Source organism: Uranotaenia lowii, chromosome 3 (genome assembly GCF_029784155.1).
Source record: "Uranotaenia lowii strain MFRU-FL chromosome 3, ASM2978415v1, whole genome shotgun sequence".
Taxonomy (NCBI): domain Eukaryota; kingdom Metazoa; phylum Arthropoda; class Insecta; order Diptera; family Culicidae; genus Uranotaenia; species Uranotaenia lowii.
The window spans coordinates 256,086,117-256,100,397 of record NC_073693.1 but is presented as its reverse complement, the minus strand read 5'-3'; the positions used below and the strand labels follow the sequence as shown (position 1 = coordinate 256,100,397).

Below are 14,281 nucleotides of genomic sequence, written 5' to 3'. Positions count from 1 at the left end.
GTCTGAGCTACAAACACGAGCTGGAGAATACGGAGAAGGGTTAACCTGCATTGACATGAGGACATGGTATATAGACATAAATCTGGTTTGAAAATTTTGCTCAAGAAGCCTTTCAAAATTTACAATCACCAATGGGTTCATGACCTCACACCTGATGAGGAACCGGAGTGATAATAAATTGAATCGATCTTTAAGTGGGAGTATTCCTGCCAAAACTTCGAGACTCATGTTATGCGTTGAGGGCATACAGCCCAAAGCGATGCGGAGACAACGGTATTGGATACGCTCGAGTTTGATGAGGTGAGTTTTGGCAGCTGACTGGAAACAGAAGCTTCCATATTCCATCACTGAGAGAATGGTTGTTCGATACAATTTTAAAAGATCTTCTGGATGGGCTCCCCACCAGGTGCCAGTGATTGATCGGAGAAAATTGATTCTTTGTTGGCATTTTCCTTTCAGATAATCAATGTGGGCCCTCCAGGTACATTTGGAATCAAACCAAACCCCAAGATACTTAAAACACCTCGATTGAGTGATCGTTCTGCCCAGGAGTTGAAGTTTAGGTTGAGCAGGTCTACGTTTCTTAGAGAAAACAACCATCTCCGTTTTCTGTGGAGAAAACTCAATCCCAAGCCCCAAAGCCCAGGTTGATAATCTGTTTAAAGTATCTTGTAAAGGTCCGTGCAGATGAAACTCAGTAGATCCTGTGACAGACACCACGCCGTCATCTGCAAGTTGTCTTAGGGTACGAACACAGTGAGCGCGCAGCGAACTGCGAAGCGAAATATTCATTCACCGGATGAATTTCGCAAGTTCGTTTTTGAAGGCCGGCCTCAGTGCACGCGAATTGCGAAGCGGTTCAACACTGAAAAAAACCTTCGGTGTTGCAAAAATTAATCACACGTGAAAAAATCTTTGCAAATAAACAAAACTGTGAGCGCGTTAATTCCGAAAAACTCAATCAATTAGTAATAGTCGAATTTTGCAATCTGACGCTATGAAACGCCATCTTAAAATCCAATACGGCGGCTTCCGCTCAACTTTAAAATATTTTTAATGACTGAAAATCGCAGAAAAAAATCTACTAAAACTATGACATAAATATAACAATATTATAATAACAAATTTTACGAAACGCTGACAAAACTTTAATAAAAATATGGCAAAGGTGATAAAAATATTACAATAATATGAGAAAAATATACCAAATCTATGATTGAAATGGCAAAGTCATGACCAAATTAAAAAAAAATCTGACAAAAATTTATAAAAATTGACTAAATAATAACAACAAATTAATAATAATACCAAAACTCGAAATAAAAACTTTGACAAATATTTGACAACATTATGAAAAATATGAAAAATGGAATATAACTAATCAAAAATAAAAAATACTATGACCAAAATTTTGAAATAAAATAACATAAATCTGGCAATACTATGACCAAATTCTTACAAATATGATAAAAATATATGCAACAAAAAATATGAAAAAACATGTTACAAAACCATGATAAAACAAAACTATGACAATTGACAAAGGTTGTCATAGTACTGTAAGATTTTTCTCATTTTATTTTAATTTTTGTCATAATTTTGTCATGTTTTCATTTGTCATATTTTTGTCATAGTTCTGTCAGATTTTTTGTTCATTTGAATGTAAGTTTTTTTTTATGGTTTTGTCTTTTTTCGTTCGATTATATTCGTTTTACCACCTGCTCTTCATACTGAAAGTCTTTTCCAGTACAACTGCATTCGATGATTACTCTTGTATTTGAACTCACGGACATTGGCTTAGGAGGGAACTAACTTGCCAACTGAGTTACACATATCACAAGCCCATAGATTTGTATAGATTGTGTCATGTTTTCGTCGTATTTGCGATATATTTTTTACATATTCATCATTCATAAATTATTATTATTATTATTATTATTATTATTATTATATGTTCGGATTTGTCTTTTTTTTTAAATTTTGTGATTTTATGTCGTATTTGTCATCATTTTGTCATTTTTCTTACATATATTTGAAAGTATTTTGTTATATTTTTATCTCATTTTTCATAATTTTGTTAGATTATTGTGATTATTTTTGAAAAATTGTCATATTTTTTTCAGAACTTTTTCATATTCTAGCCATTTTGCCTTATTTTTGTGATTTTATTGTAAATTTGCTGTTATTATTTTGTCATTTTTGTAAATTTATTGTTAAATATTGGCCCTTATATTAATCTGTCAGGTAATTTTATTGTCAAATTTTGATTATAATTTTGTCATAAATTTTTTTTTTCATTTGTCATAGTTTTGCCATTTCTGTGATTTTTTCTCATATTTTTGTCTTATTTTGTAATATTTGTCATATTTTTGGCTTAATTATTTAACCACATTTGGCGTGTTTTATTCAAAGTTTTGTCATTTGTCACTATTTTTTTTTGTCATATTTTTAAATTTTAGTAATAGTTATTCATATTTTCCCACAGTTTTGTGTTATTTTTGTCAATATTTCTTTAGTTTAATAACACTTGTTATATTTTTGTTTATTCATTTCAGTGCTTTTTTGCAGTTCTCTCAAAATTTTTGTTAAATTTTTGTCAGTAATTTTTCATCTACTTTTTTATCCCTTTTACTCATGTCTTATATTGTGGATGGAACTTACGATTTTCAGTTATTTGTTGCATTTTGAATTAAGCGGAAACCACCATCTTGTATTTCAAAATGGCGTCGGACAGCCAAATTCGACTTCTACTTATTGAGTACTTTCATTCAATACCCATATTGTGGGAGTTTCGTGTGCTTTTCAGTCACTTCCAGCATTTTAAAGTTGAGTGGAAGGGGCCATATTGGACTTCAAGATAGCGTCGGATAACAAATTCCAACTTCTATCCGTTCAGCCTCTTCACCCTATACACATATTGTGGGGCTTTCATGCCACCGGTCGTTTATTGCCAGTTATAATTTGTTTCAATTGAAAAAGAATGAAACCGCGTTTTTTTTTAGAAAATCCGCGCTAAAAAACCGCGCATTTTTCATTACCAACACAGAAACGGCAATGATAATTAAATAAATAAACATTTTTTTTTTGATAAATCATTTTACGATAAAAAATATCCGAGAGAATATTTTCAGTGTATGTCCGGATGAACAGGATGAATTCGCGCGATCCAGCCGGGTCTTCGCACGAAAATTCGCTTGCACTGTGGCCGGTCGATGTTTTTTTCAACGTGTTTCAATGAGAAGCGGATTTTCGCGCGAATTGGAAATTCGCTTCGCACTTCGCACCGCGCTCACTGTGAATTCGACCTTAGAGTGCAGCCTTCAGAGAGACAACTGTCGATGTCACTTACGTAAAAGTTGTACAAAAGTGGACTCAAACATGAACCCTGCGGAAGGCCCATGTAAGAGATTCTTCTAACTGCAATATCTCCGTGAGCAAAGTTCAAATGTTTCTCACAAAGCAAGCTGTATAAGATGTTGTTCAGTAGAGGAGGCAGACCCCGGGAGTGCAACTTGTCTGACAAAACCTCTATTGAGACAGCATCAAAAGCTCCCTTTATGTCTAGAAACACTGAAGCCATTTGCTCACGTTTTGCGTACGCCATTTGTATCTCTGAAGACAGCAAAGCAAGACAATCGTTTGTTCCTTTGCCCCTTCGAAACCCAAATTGAGTATCTGAAAGGAGGCCATTTGTTTCTACCCATTTATCCAAACGAAACAAGATCATTTTCTCCATCAATTTGCGTATACAAGACAACATCGCTATTGGACGGTACGAATTGGGATCAGACGCTGGTTTTCCGGGCTTTTGGATAGCAATGACTCTCACTTGTCTCCACTCTTGGGGAACAATGTTATGCTCCAAGAATTGATTAAATAAATTTAACAAGCGAAATTTTGCGGCATCCGGAAGGTTCTTCAACAAGTTAAACTTGATTTTATCAATTCCCGGAGCTGAATTATTGCAAGAGAGGAGGGCAATTGAAAATTCGACCATCGAAAAGCAGGAATCCAGACCACACCTATCTGGAGGCACATTCCGGATTATTTTTTGTACTGGTGCAGAATCTGGACAGACTTTCCGTGCGAAGTTGAATATCCATCTATGCGAATATTCCTCACTTTCATTCGTAGATGATCGATTACGCATGCTTCGTGCCACTTTCCATAAGGTACTCAATGATGTTTCACGTGATAAACCACCCACAAAATTCCTCCAATACGCTTTCTTTTTCCCTTTGATCAATTTTTTGAACTGATTTTCAAGGGAAACATATGCATTAAAAAGAACGAGAGTTCCATGTTTTCGAAAATCTTTGAATGCTTTTGATTTGTCCTTATGCAGCTTGGAACACTGCTGGTCCCACCATGGGTTTGGAGGCCTTCGAGGAACTGATGAATTTGGGATGGGTTTTGTTTGTGCCCAAAGTGCACTTTCATGTATCAGACGTGAAAGAAAGTGATACTCCTCTAAAGGAGGTAAAATATTCATAGATTCGATGGATGTTGTTATTTCTTCCGAATATTTTTTCCAATCGATGTGTCTTGTAAGGTCATATGCCATATATGTAGAATTTGAATTGCTGGCCCCATTGGTGATTGTAATTTTGATTGGTAAGTGGTCACTACCATTGGGATCAGGGATTACCTTCCACTGGCAATCCAATGATAGTGAATTTGAGCAGAGTGAGAGGTCAATTGCACTTGGTCTTGCAGGGGGTTTAGGTACTCGTGTTTTTTCACCCGTGTTCAAAATTGTTAAATTGAAACTGTCACAAATGTCATAAATAAGAGCAGAACGACTATCGTCAATTCGTTCTCCCCAGACAGTTCCATGTGAATTGAAATCACCCAGGATCAACCTTGGCTCAGGCAAAACTGAACACAGGTCCTCTAGATGATTTCGATCCACTGCAACTCTATGAGGCCAGTACAAACTGACAACACATAAGTCCTTACCTCTTATAGTTGTATGACATGCAACAGCTTCAATTCCTCCTGATAAAGGGAGGTGGATTCTATAGAAGGAGTGGCGCTTATTGATCCCCAAAAGCACCCCTCCATAAGAATCGTTGCGATCCAAACGGATAATATTAAAATCGTGGAATGAGATGTTTGATTGAGAAGAAAGCCATGTTTCAGAAAGGGCAAAAATATCGCAACTAGTTTCATGGAGAAGGAATTTGAACGGATCCAATTTAGGGATTAAACTACGACAATTCCACTGTATAACAGTGATATCTCCGACCTCTGGGCGTAAATTAGCCATCGAGAGAGATAAACACTGAAATGAGGGGCCAAGTTTGCATCAATTGCTTCAAAAATGTCTTCACTACAGGAAGCATTGCACTAACAATACCTTTGATGGATTCAGAGATGTTAAAAAACGAGAAAATACCGTTTAGAATGTCTGTCAACTTAAACAGTCCCGGCTGGGAAGATGAATCAGACAAAACCTCATTAGTTATGGGGGCCTTTGAGGTCCCTGCTGGTGTTGGATCGATTTGTGGTGAAAAGATCGTGCGGAATCCAGGGGGAGTTTGATTTTTTTGTTTTGCAGCAATAGGTTTTTTAGGGGGGCTTATTGGAGGACTTATTGTAGGGATCTTTTTGGGAATCTTGGGTGTCTTTGATGTTGTTTTTACACGTTTCCGGGAGTTCGCAACAAAAATAAATGGGTTGTCTTCATCAGTCGTCTCTTCGTTGTCAACTGGCAACACAGAAAAAATGTTACTCGAATGCGGTTGGGCCAGTGGAGAAGCGCTCTTTAAGATAGAGGCATAAGAACGTCTTGATCGTTCTTTTAAAGAGCGCTTCTGTTTATCCCAGCGACTCTTAAATGCCTCGCACGAGGAGATCTCATGAGGTGAGCCCCCGCAATAGACACATTTCTGCTCTATTGCTGAGCACGCTCCAGCCCCATGAATCTCCCCGCATTGGGGACAGCGTGGCTTATTGCAACAGTGCGACGCTGTGTGCCCCAACTTGATGCAATTTTTACAATCCATGGGTCGAGGCACAAAGAGTCGCACAGGAAGCCTTAAAACTCCGTCAATCAAGACGAAGTGAGGGAGGGCGGTACCCGCGAAGGTAACACGAAATGAGTCTGAAGGTGAGTACACTTTGACTCCGTTTACGACGTTGGCAGTTCTGAGTTGTCGGCAGTCCAAGATTTCGACCGAAGCCGAATCAAGGCTCTTAAACTTACCAACGCCGTTGGATTTCACGTAATCAGCCTCCAGACTCATCTCTGTGATCACGCCCTCAATCTCTACGTCTCGAGACGGGATGTAGACGTGATACTCAAGGTTTATAAAATTACTGGCAACAATATCGTTTGCAGCTTTCGAATTAGCCACAAGAACGCGCAGCTTATTTGGACGTAGTTTTGTAACACTGGTTACAGAGGGCCACCTCGCCAGATCTTTGGTGATCTGTACCACATTAAGAGGTTTGCCGTTCTTTTTGGGCCGGATGAAAACCACCCAAGGTCCAGCGGAAGATGAACTGTCAGCATATTTTCGGAGCCGGGTTGTTCCACTCTTCAGTGCTAAAGATGAAGAATTATCGTCCATTTGAGAATCATTTACATTTGAGGGACCAGCAGCATCTGGATCCTCCAGATGCTCCTCATCCTCGTAAACGACATCCCCATCACTACCAGTTGAGGGGTGAGACCTCCCGCCTTCGCTCATATTTCTCAACGGGGACACGAATGCCCTCCGCGTCGAAAATATAAGCGAAGCACAAAATTGTCAAAATATAAATAGAAAGAGAAAAAATAGATCAAGAAAAGTGAAAAAAGAAAAAGTATTAACTCACAATCTTTCAAGCACTTCTGGGGCTATTGTTTTATTTCACTTTCATTTACTGCATCAACCACGTGGTCCTCCGTCGAAACAAGATGGATGTCGATCGATGCACATTAAATATTTGGGCCGTTCTGTCTCGCCCGGTTACAGCAATCAAATCCGAATCCACCGAGCAACCGCCCCAACGGGGTCCAAATCCCGGATAATCAGGGCGAAGGGAGACGTCTCGAAATGTACTGATGGCCTTGGCAGATGATGATGGAGATGGTGATGGAAAACAATTTGAAAATACAGCACCAACCGAACCAGCAGGAAAGAAAATAATTCCGCGTGAAACCATAAAACTTCACTTGGTTCACTCCGACTTAGCGAGAAAAAAAACAACTCGGTACAGCAGTGATAAAAAAGCACATCCGCACTGTTCGAGCTACTCAGCTAGAATGGCGGCGAGAAATGTCATATAGTAATCGGATATCTCCATTGGCGGCGGCTCTTTCTCCCTCTTCGGCTAGGGAGTTTGTCCAGGCTCTCTTGTCTCGTCTACAAGCTCGTTTAACTGCCTTTTCCAGCTCCGCATATCGTAAGCGGGCGGCTGCTTTGACTGACCCGGTACATGCCTGCTCAATTTCGACTTTCGCCTTTCTCCGATCTTCGACCATCCTCCAAGTTTCATCCGACATCCATTCACTCCTTCTTCCACAAACTTTACCGAGAGTACCATGGCTCGTCGTGATAAAGGCATTCTTGATTCCACACCACTGTTCTTCGACTGTTCCGTCTGTCGGCAGCTCCGAGGCTCGGGATTCTAGCTGTTCAACGTATGCCCTTTTCACCTCTGGATTCTCCAACCGGCGGACGTCGTATCGACACCCGAATTTCTCCTCGCGCCGTTGGACACGCGCAACTCTCAGTCGTATCTCGCCAAGGACGAGGTGATGGTCAGATGCAATGTCTGCGCTTCGTTTGTTGCGGACATCAAGAAGGCTCCTTCTCCATTTTCGGCTGATGCAGATGTGGTCAATTTGATTTTCTGTTCGGCCGTCTCGGGATACCCAAGTGACCTTATGTGCTGGTCGATGGGGGAAGAGCGATCCACCGATCACCATGTTGTTGTTGCCACAAAATTCTACAAACAGCTCTCCGTTTTCGCTCATCTGTCCTAGGCCATGGCGCCCCATGATGCGCTCAAGGTCCTGATTGTCGAAGCCAATCTTTGCGTTGAAGTCGCCCAAATGGATTTGAATGTCACCCTTCGAAATTCTCTCAACCACGCTGTTCAGTTGACTGTAAAACTGCTCTTTCTCCTGCAAGTCGGCAACGTCAGTTGGCGCATAACACTGGACCATTGTAAGGTTTCTAACCCGTGTTCTGAATCTGGCTACGATTATTCTTTCGTTTATCGGTTCCCATCTTATGAGGGCCGCATGGGCCTGCGGGCTTAACAGGAAACCAACTCCTCGTTCCCGAGTAGCATGTTCTCCTCGTATGCCAGAGTAAAGCAGTACTTGCCCGGACTGTGTCTTGTGTTCTCCAGTGTTAGGCCAACGGACTTCGCTCAGTCCCAGAATTTCAAGCTTGAGGCGGCTAGCCTCTCTAGCAAGTTGTTCCAGTTTGCCTTGTTGGGCAAGGGTTAAAACATTCCAAGTTCCAATTCGTGTCCGTGTTTTCATGCTAAATGTCGTCGCCAAAGTTCCAGGTCGGTCATTTCTTTCGGAGCAGTAGGTTGTTAGCCTAAAGTCCCTATCCCGCGATGGGGCTGCCATCTTAGACTTAGCTGGCGGGAGCCGCATTTCATAATTTCAGCCGCTTGCTGCAAGACAGACGCTGTTTGAGCCGCCCCTGACCTGGAGAACAGACGCTCGGTTGTTGTTGCACGCCGCCCCTGACCTGGGGAACAGACGCGTGCGGCCACTTTCTCAGTCTGCATGCGACCAAAGCATCCACCGGGGTTGGGTACCCGATCTCCGCTTAGGTTACTCGCACCCCAGCCGGCACCGCGGGGAGGTAGAGATAGGAGTTGTGAATAAGAGGTGATATCACCACTATGGGGTCTCGTGTTGCACATTATCCACCGTTTACCAGCCAGAACAACGCGATCACAAAATAAAATGGCGCGCGTTAAAAACTCTTTTACACTACCCAGTATGTTTTCTCATTTTATTATTTTTTTAACCATATCTGGTTACTGCGCCAATTCTTTCGATATGGTTGAAAATAAATCTCAAATAATTCTTAAAAAATAACCATAATCACAGTTCTGTGGCAAACAGCAAAAAATGGTCATTTTTCATACATAAATGGTTACTTAGAAATGAGCGTGCCTGAAATTCACGTGGTTTCACATGATTTTCAGGGTGGCAAAAATCTACACGGAAAAAAATTGAGTGGTCATCCCAAAGACGCTGTCATGATAATTTTACCATTTCAGCGCTATAGTATTTTCAACCACGAAAAGTTTAACATCGATTTTGTGAAAGTGCGCATGAAACAATATTGAAATTACTATGTACCTGGTAATTTACGATAACTCTCAATGTTTGTTGTCGAAAATACTATGGTCATGATAATTTCATCATCATTTCTATCACAACTACCGTCCGCATAGTAATTTTGACATTGTGGCACCAATTCATATCAACAAAATACTACGCACATCGTACTTTTGAGAACAAAACATATTTGACTCAAAAACATAAGTGCGTATGATAATTTTACTATGGTAAACATTCTTGTTGTTTACACTAATTCAGGATCATTAATCATCAAACCCGTTTGTAAAAAAAACTAATTTTGAGCTGCTTTATAGTTACATAACTTTGAAAATCATTCCAGAGCATCGGGAGAACACACTAACATTGACCGACGTGTGTCGGAAGTGTGAATTTTCATGTTTCAAATAATGTCATAATGCATGCATGCAAATAAACAAACAAACATACATAGTAATTTTACTATTTAAATCAAGCTCCTCGCTCCTCCTAATCTTTATCATAACACATACTAGTTTCATCATGAAACATATTAATTTTACTAGGGACAAAGTTAAACAATGCATCATTTCATTGACAATTTTACTAAAACGCAGTCGAATTTACTATGCGCAGCCAAATTGAGCACATGGTAAAAAAGCTATGCGTATGGTATTATAAACAACAAAACATATTTGACTCAAAAATATGGTCGCCTGTTGTTCGTTTAAACCACGGATTTAGTAATTTTACTATGCTTTTTTTTTGTGTGTATGTATACATTTTCACGTAGCGCTAATCAAGGTCATTCAATTACTAGGTTCTCTGACTTTTACAGTAAGTAGGCGTGGAGAGCGCGGTGAAGTGGGGTGATGCTCGTTATCTTTGTTTACAAATTAGCAGTGAGCTAAAAAGAGAAGGCAAGCTTAGGTCTCAACTGTTTTATGGATTAAATGTAAACAAACGCAACGAAGCAATCAACATGGCTGATTCTGAAAATTGAGAGATCGTATCACCTTCTATGTACCCCCCTTGGCGCTAATGTGAAAAGTTTTTTCGGTGTAGCCATCCAGACTTTTTTTTCAAAATCTTACAGACATTTCTGAAAAACAGTTGGCATCACTGGTCTGACGCAATTTTATTTTATAAGGGCTTTAACCACAATCTGTCTCAGGAAATACTCTGTATCTCTCTATATTAATCGTTTCATTCTTGTTCGTAAGGAACTGTCAATATACCCTTATAGTTTCTCATTATAACATTCTTTTTTTCCGAGCCAAAAGACAAGAGAAAAAAAAAATATAACTCTTTTTTACATTTAAGAGAAGATGTTTGCACTGAGCTTCGAGGTAGCGTGTAATGGCGAATCAACGATCCTGCACCAAGCAATAGGGGGGCAATCTATTGGTCATCTCATTTCAGCGCTCAAAACCTTGAAAGATTCTTCAAATGAAACGCTCACAAATTTGGTGCAAAATGAAACCACCAAAAATACGAGGAAAGTTGAAACCAAAACTGGTGCGTATATTCATATATGATTCAAGACTTCAACATGGATTTGATTTAACGATTTTTTTTATTCAATTTTTAAACAGATTCGGATGATACCTCCGACGAGATTGAAATTCAGGATGAACCGCTTAAGAAACTGAGAACATAAAACAAAACTCGGTTTTATAACATAAGACTTTTAGAAGTGATTGATTCTCACGAAAACATACTTCGAATATAACATTGTGGTATTGCACAGGTGTTTTGTTTTGTTTCATTAAATACGAAATGAAATTTAAGGTACAAGTTAGATACAAATTAAATAAGCTTGAAAAATTATTTTTTGTTAACGTTATGTTTATGTTTTGGATCAACTTTCTTCTATGAAAATTGAGAAATTGGGACAGTCTATCGAAAGAAACTGCTGTTGTTTTCATTGTTTTAAGAAACTTTATGTGCTTAAATAATAGATGGCTGATGTCAAGAAAATTAAACATTCTCTAAACTTCAGGTAGTGGTTGAGCGAAATTTGCAGCAATTTTCATTTTGCGCTCTTTCGGTTGTTTTTGTGTAACCGGTTTATTCTGAAATTAACAAAAAAAAAAAATTAAAATAAGTCAAGTCAATGTTGGTTGTACTTGTTCCATCGTGCGTACCGTTTTTGATGACTCTGCTGCGTCATTTGCAGTTGAATTAGTCGTCGAAGATGGTGGTTTCTTAGTTTTAGGTTTTGTAGCAGGTTTGACATCCCGATTCGGGTTGGACTCGTCCTGTTTGCTTCGTTCTTCATTTGAATTATTCGTTTTTCTAGTTTTGGATTGTTTTTGTTTAATCTCGTTCTGTTTAGCGTTTCCACCACCTCCGCCTCCCGACCTCAAAGGGCGTTGTTTTTTCAAGGCCTGCAACGGTACGAATGCGCCAGTTCCTGCCGGAACATTTCGATTAAAACTTAAATTTTGTGGACCTATCGGTCCTCGCTGGTCGATATTGGGGATTTGCGCCGGTACAGATGTCAGTATCATTGTGTTCAAACGGTGTCCTGTTTGGCAAGCCATGCTGTTGAGATTTGGCATGGAGGAATTGTTCAAAGCTGCCAAGAATGGGTTGGGTTTGATTGGTACATTGTTCGCCATGTGAGCTGAGATGACTGCTGATTGTGATAGATTGTTCCCCGGTGCTTCGATTCCTGCAGCAGCGTTGGCAATTTTCCACGATAACGGTGGTTTCGGCAAATTTTCTGGTACGGGAACATTCATCAAAACATCGCCCTGAAAAGATAGAATAGTCGATAAGTGCTGTTGTCCTATAATCAACAAACCTACAAGCTTTTGCTTTTACCACTTTTTGTACATGCAGGAAAATATTTTAGCGCAGAGTTTTGCAATCAACTTACCGGTACAAATGAATCTACCTTGGCGTTGTTTATAAATCCAGTTCCACCAGACAGGCTATGATGGTCTCCAGAAATTTTAAGCATTTTCTTTAACATATCCGTCGGATCATTATTGATAGGTACCGCACTAGCATGAGCCGCCAAGGGAATATTTTTCATCGATGCAGTGGCAGGTATACTTTCTTTCGCTAGAAAACTTTTTATATCCCGTTCATCGAAATAAGAAGGTGCTTGAGCATTGTCCCTTAGTTTTTTCCATAACAACTCGAAATTACAGTTGGGAGGGCCGTTTTGTCCAACCATTGAGGGGTTATTTTGGTTTTGTGATGCGAACACAAAAGCTTTGGTTGGATCTTTTTTTTCAATGCGTTCGTTGAGTCGCTTTTTAATTGACTCAGCCGTGGGTGGCGGTTTTGCAGGATAGGCAATTGCCTGGGCTGGAGGGTGCATCGAAGTGCTTGGTTTCATGACTAATTCTTCGGCAGATTTCAACATCGGAGTGGTGTCAATTTGTTTGCACTCATAGTCAGCTGTTCCATAGGATATGTTTAGTATGGCATTTTCAGCCAGTCGAATCACACGCTTATCACTAGCTTCTATACCGAACATGTGCGAGCCATTTTGATGTTCTTTATCGAGCAAAACATCAAAAAATTTGTCCTCTTCTTTTGATCTTTCCTGCCTAATTGAATTGACATCTTTAAATACATGAATTCCAATAATGGTTCCTCTAGTTCCTAGTGGAACAATCTCTGTGTCTTGCGCAACGATAACACGATCAAGTAGCTCATGATCAGCTTTAGGATCGATAGTCTTGGCTTTTTTCATTTCAGGCTTGAATAAATCTGATGGATGTACAAACATGGTTTGTATAATGGGTGTTTTTTCTCTGTGGTCATTTATTAGCTTTATCAGTGCTTCAAACGCTGTTGGTTCTAACATTTTGGAACCACAGGAACGTCTCTCTGCTTTGGTGTGCGGTTGAGTCTTTAACCATGCTACGAGTTCCTTCAATTGAGACCCGTTTTCGCTATTTTCTGCAAACATTTCACTTTCGAAAAGAACATCGGTTCTCCCAAAAACTTCCAAGCGCTCAAACAACACAGGCGCTTTTCCGTAGTAGCTTTTTATAAGTTCAATGGCCTTTTCAGAAAACATCCATTTGTCATTGAGCTTTTGCGTGTATCCAACAACATGCTCGTTCCTCGTTACATTACGTATTTGTAAACCGATGTTAACTTTACCTTGCTCGTCCATATTCAGTGAACGTCTCGCACCGTGCACGATAAAGATGGAACTCGAAATCCTACTTAGAAGATTGATTGAAATCCCTATACAGGCAGCTGCATCCATCATCGTTTTGTACTGCTGTTTAGAAACTTCATTCAAAACTACTATCTTTTCCAAATCAGGCTCACTGTAGATTTCAAATCTCGTTTTGATACGTTTGGGATTTGGAGTCACTTCGATTACATGACCCAGGCTCCCATACCACTGAGTAGCTCTGAGAAAAACTACACTATTTTCTGGGTACATCTGGTGAATTTCGATATAAGGTTTCAAAGTTTTCAGTACCTCGTTCACTTCAGTAACAATTGACTGAATAGGGTACATACTTTCAAACGAATTCCAAAGCTTCCTCAACACAAAGCAATTATTCTGTAAAACGTACTCACTTCCTATGCATGTTTTTACGGAAACAAGTTGAGTAATTTCACCCAAGTCAATCGCTAACCGATTGAAATGACTAAAATTAGACAAAAATGGAAGTTACTGCACAATTCTTAAGGTTAACAAAATTCGTTACTTACTGGTCGACGATGCTTCTCATGCAAGTGTTGAAAAATTGTCCATTGTTTGCTGTAGATGTCTTTGCAGTGTAGATCATTTGTGCATCTTGCACCTTGACTACTTTCGCTTCGACTAAATGTGGCCAACTGACGAAAACTACACGATCGAGCATTTCTTGAGCCAAAATTTGTGTAGTTTTTGCCATTTCATCAAGATGCCGATCTATGTGCACTACCATGCTTTTATTACGACTTGGAAAGTTGAACACTTTAACTCGAACTTCTTTCAGAGTACCCTTTAAAAAAGTAAAGCAGATTTCTATAATG

The 14,281-nt window shown here is 39.5% G+C and overlaps 1 protein-coding gene and 1 long non-coding RNA gene across 2 annotated transcripts; one reads left to right on the top strand and one right to left on the bottom strand.

Moving 5' to 3' along the window:
* Positions 1 to 10,416: 10,416 nt before the first annotated feature.
* LOC129754150 (uncharacterized) lies at positions 10,417 to 11,029 on the top strand. Its single transcript, XR_008738976.1, has 2 exons — positions 10,417 to 10,798; positions 10,876 to 11,029. It is a non-coding gene; the product is annotated as an uncharacterized LOC129754150 (long non-coding RNA).
* A 178-nt stretch (positions 11,030 to 11,207) lies between these two features.
* On the bottom strand, positions 11,208 to 14,253 carry LOC129753313 (5'-3' exoribonuclease 1-like; the record flags this gene model as incomplete). Its single annotated transcript, XM_055749114.1, has 4 exons — positions 11,208 to 11,355; positions 11,428 to 12,039; positions 12,165 to 13,911; positions 13,976 to 14,253. Coding segments are annotated over 4 exons (2,721 nt in total), but the record flags the coding sequence as incomplete, so codon positions are not given.
* Positions 14,254 to 14,281: the final 28 nt, after the last annotated feature.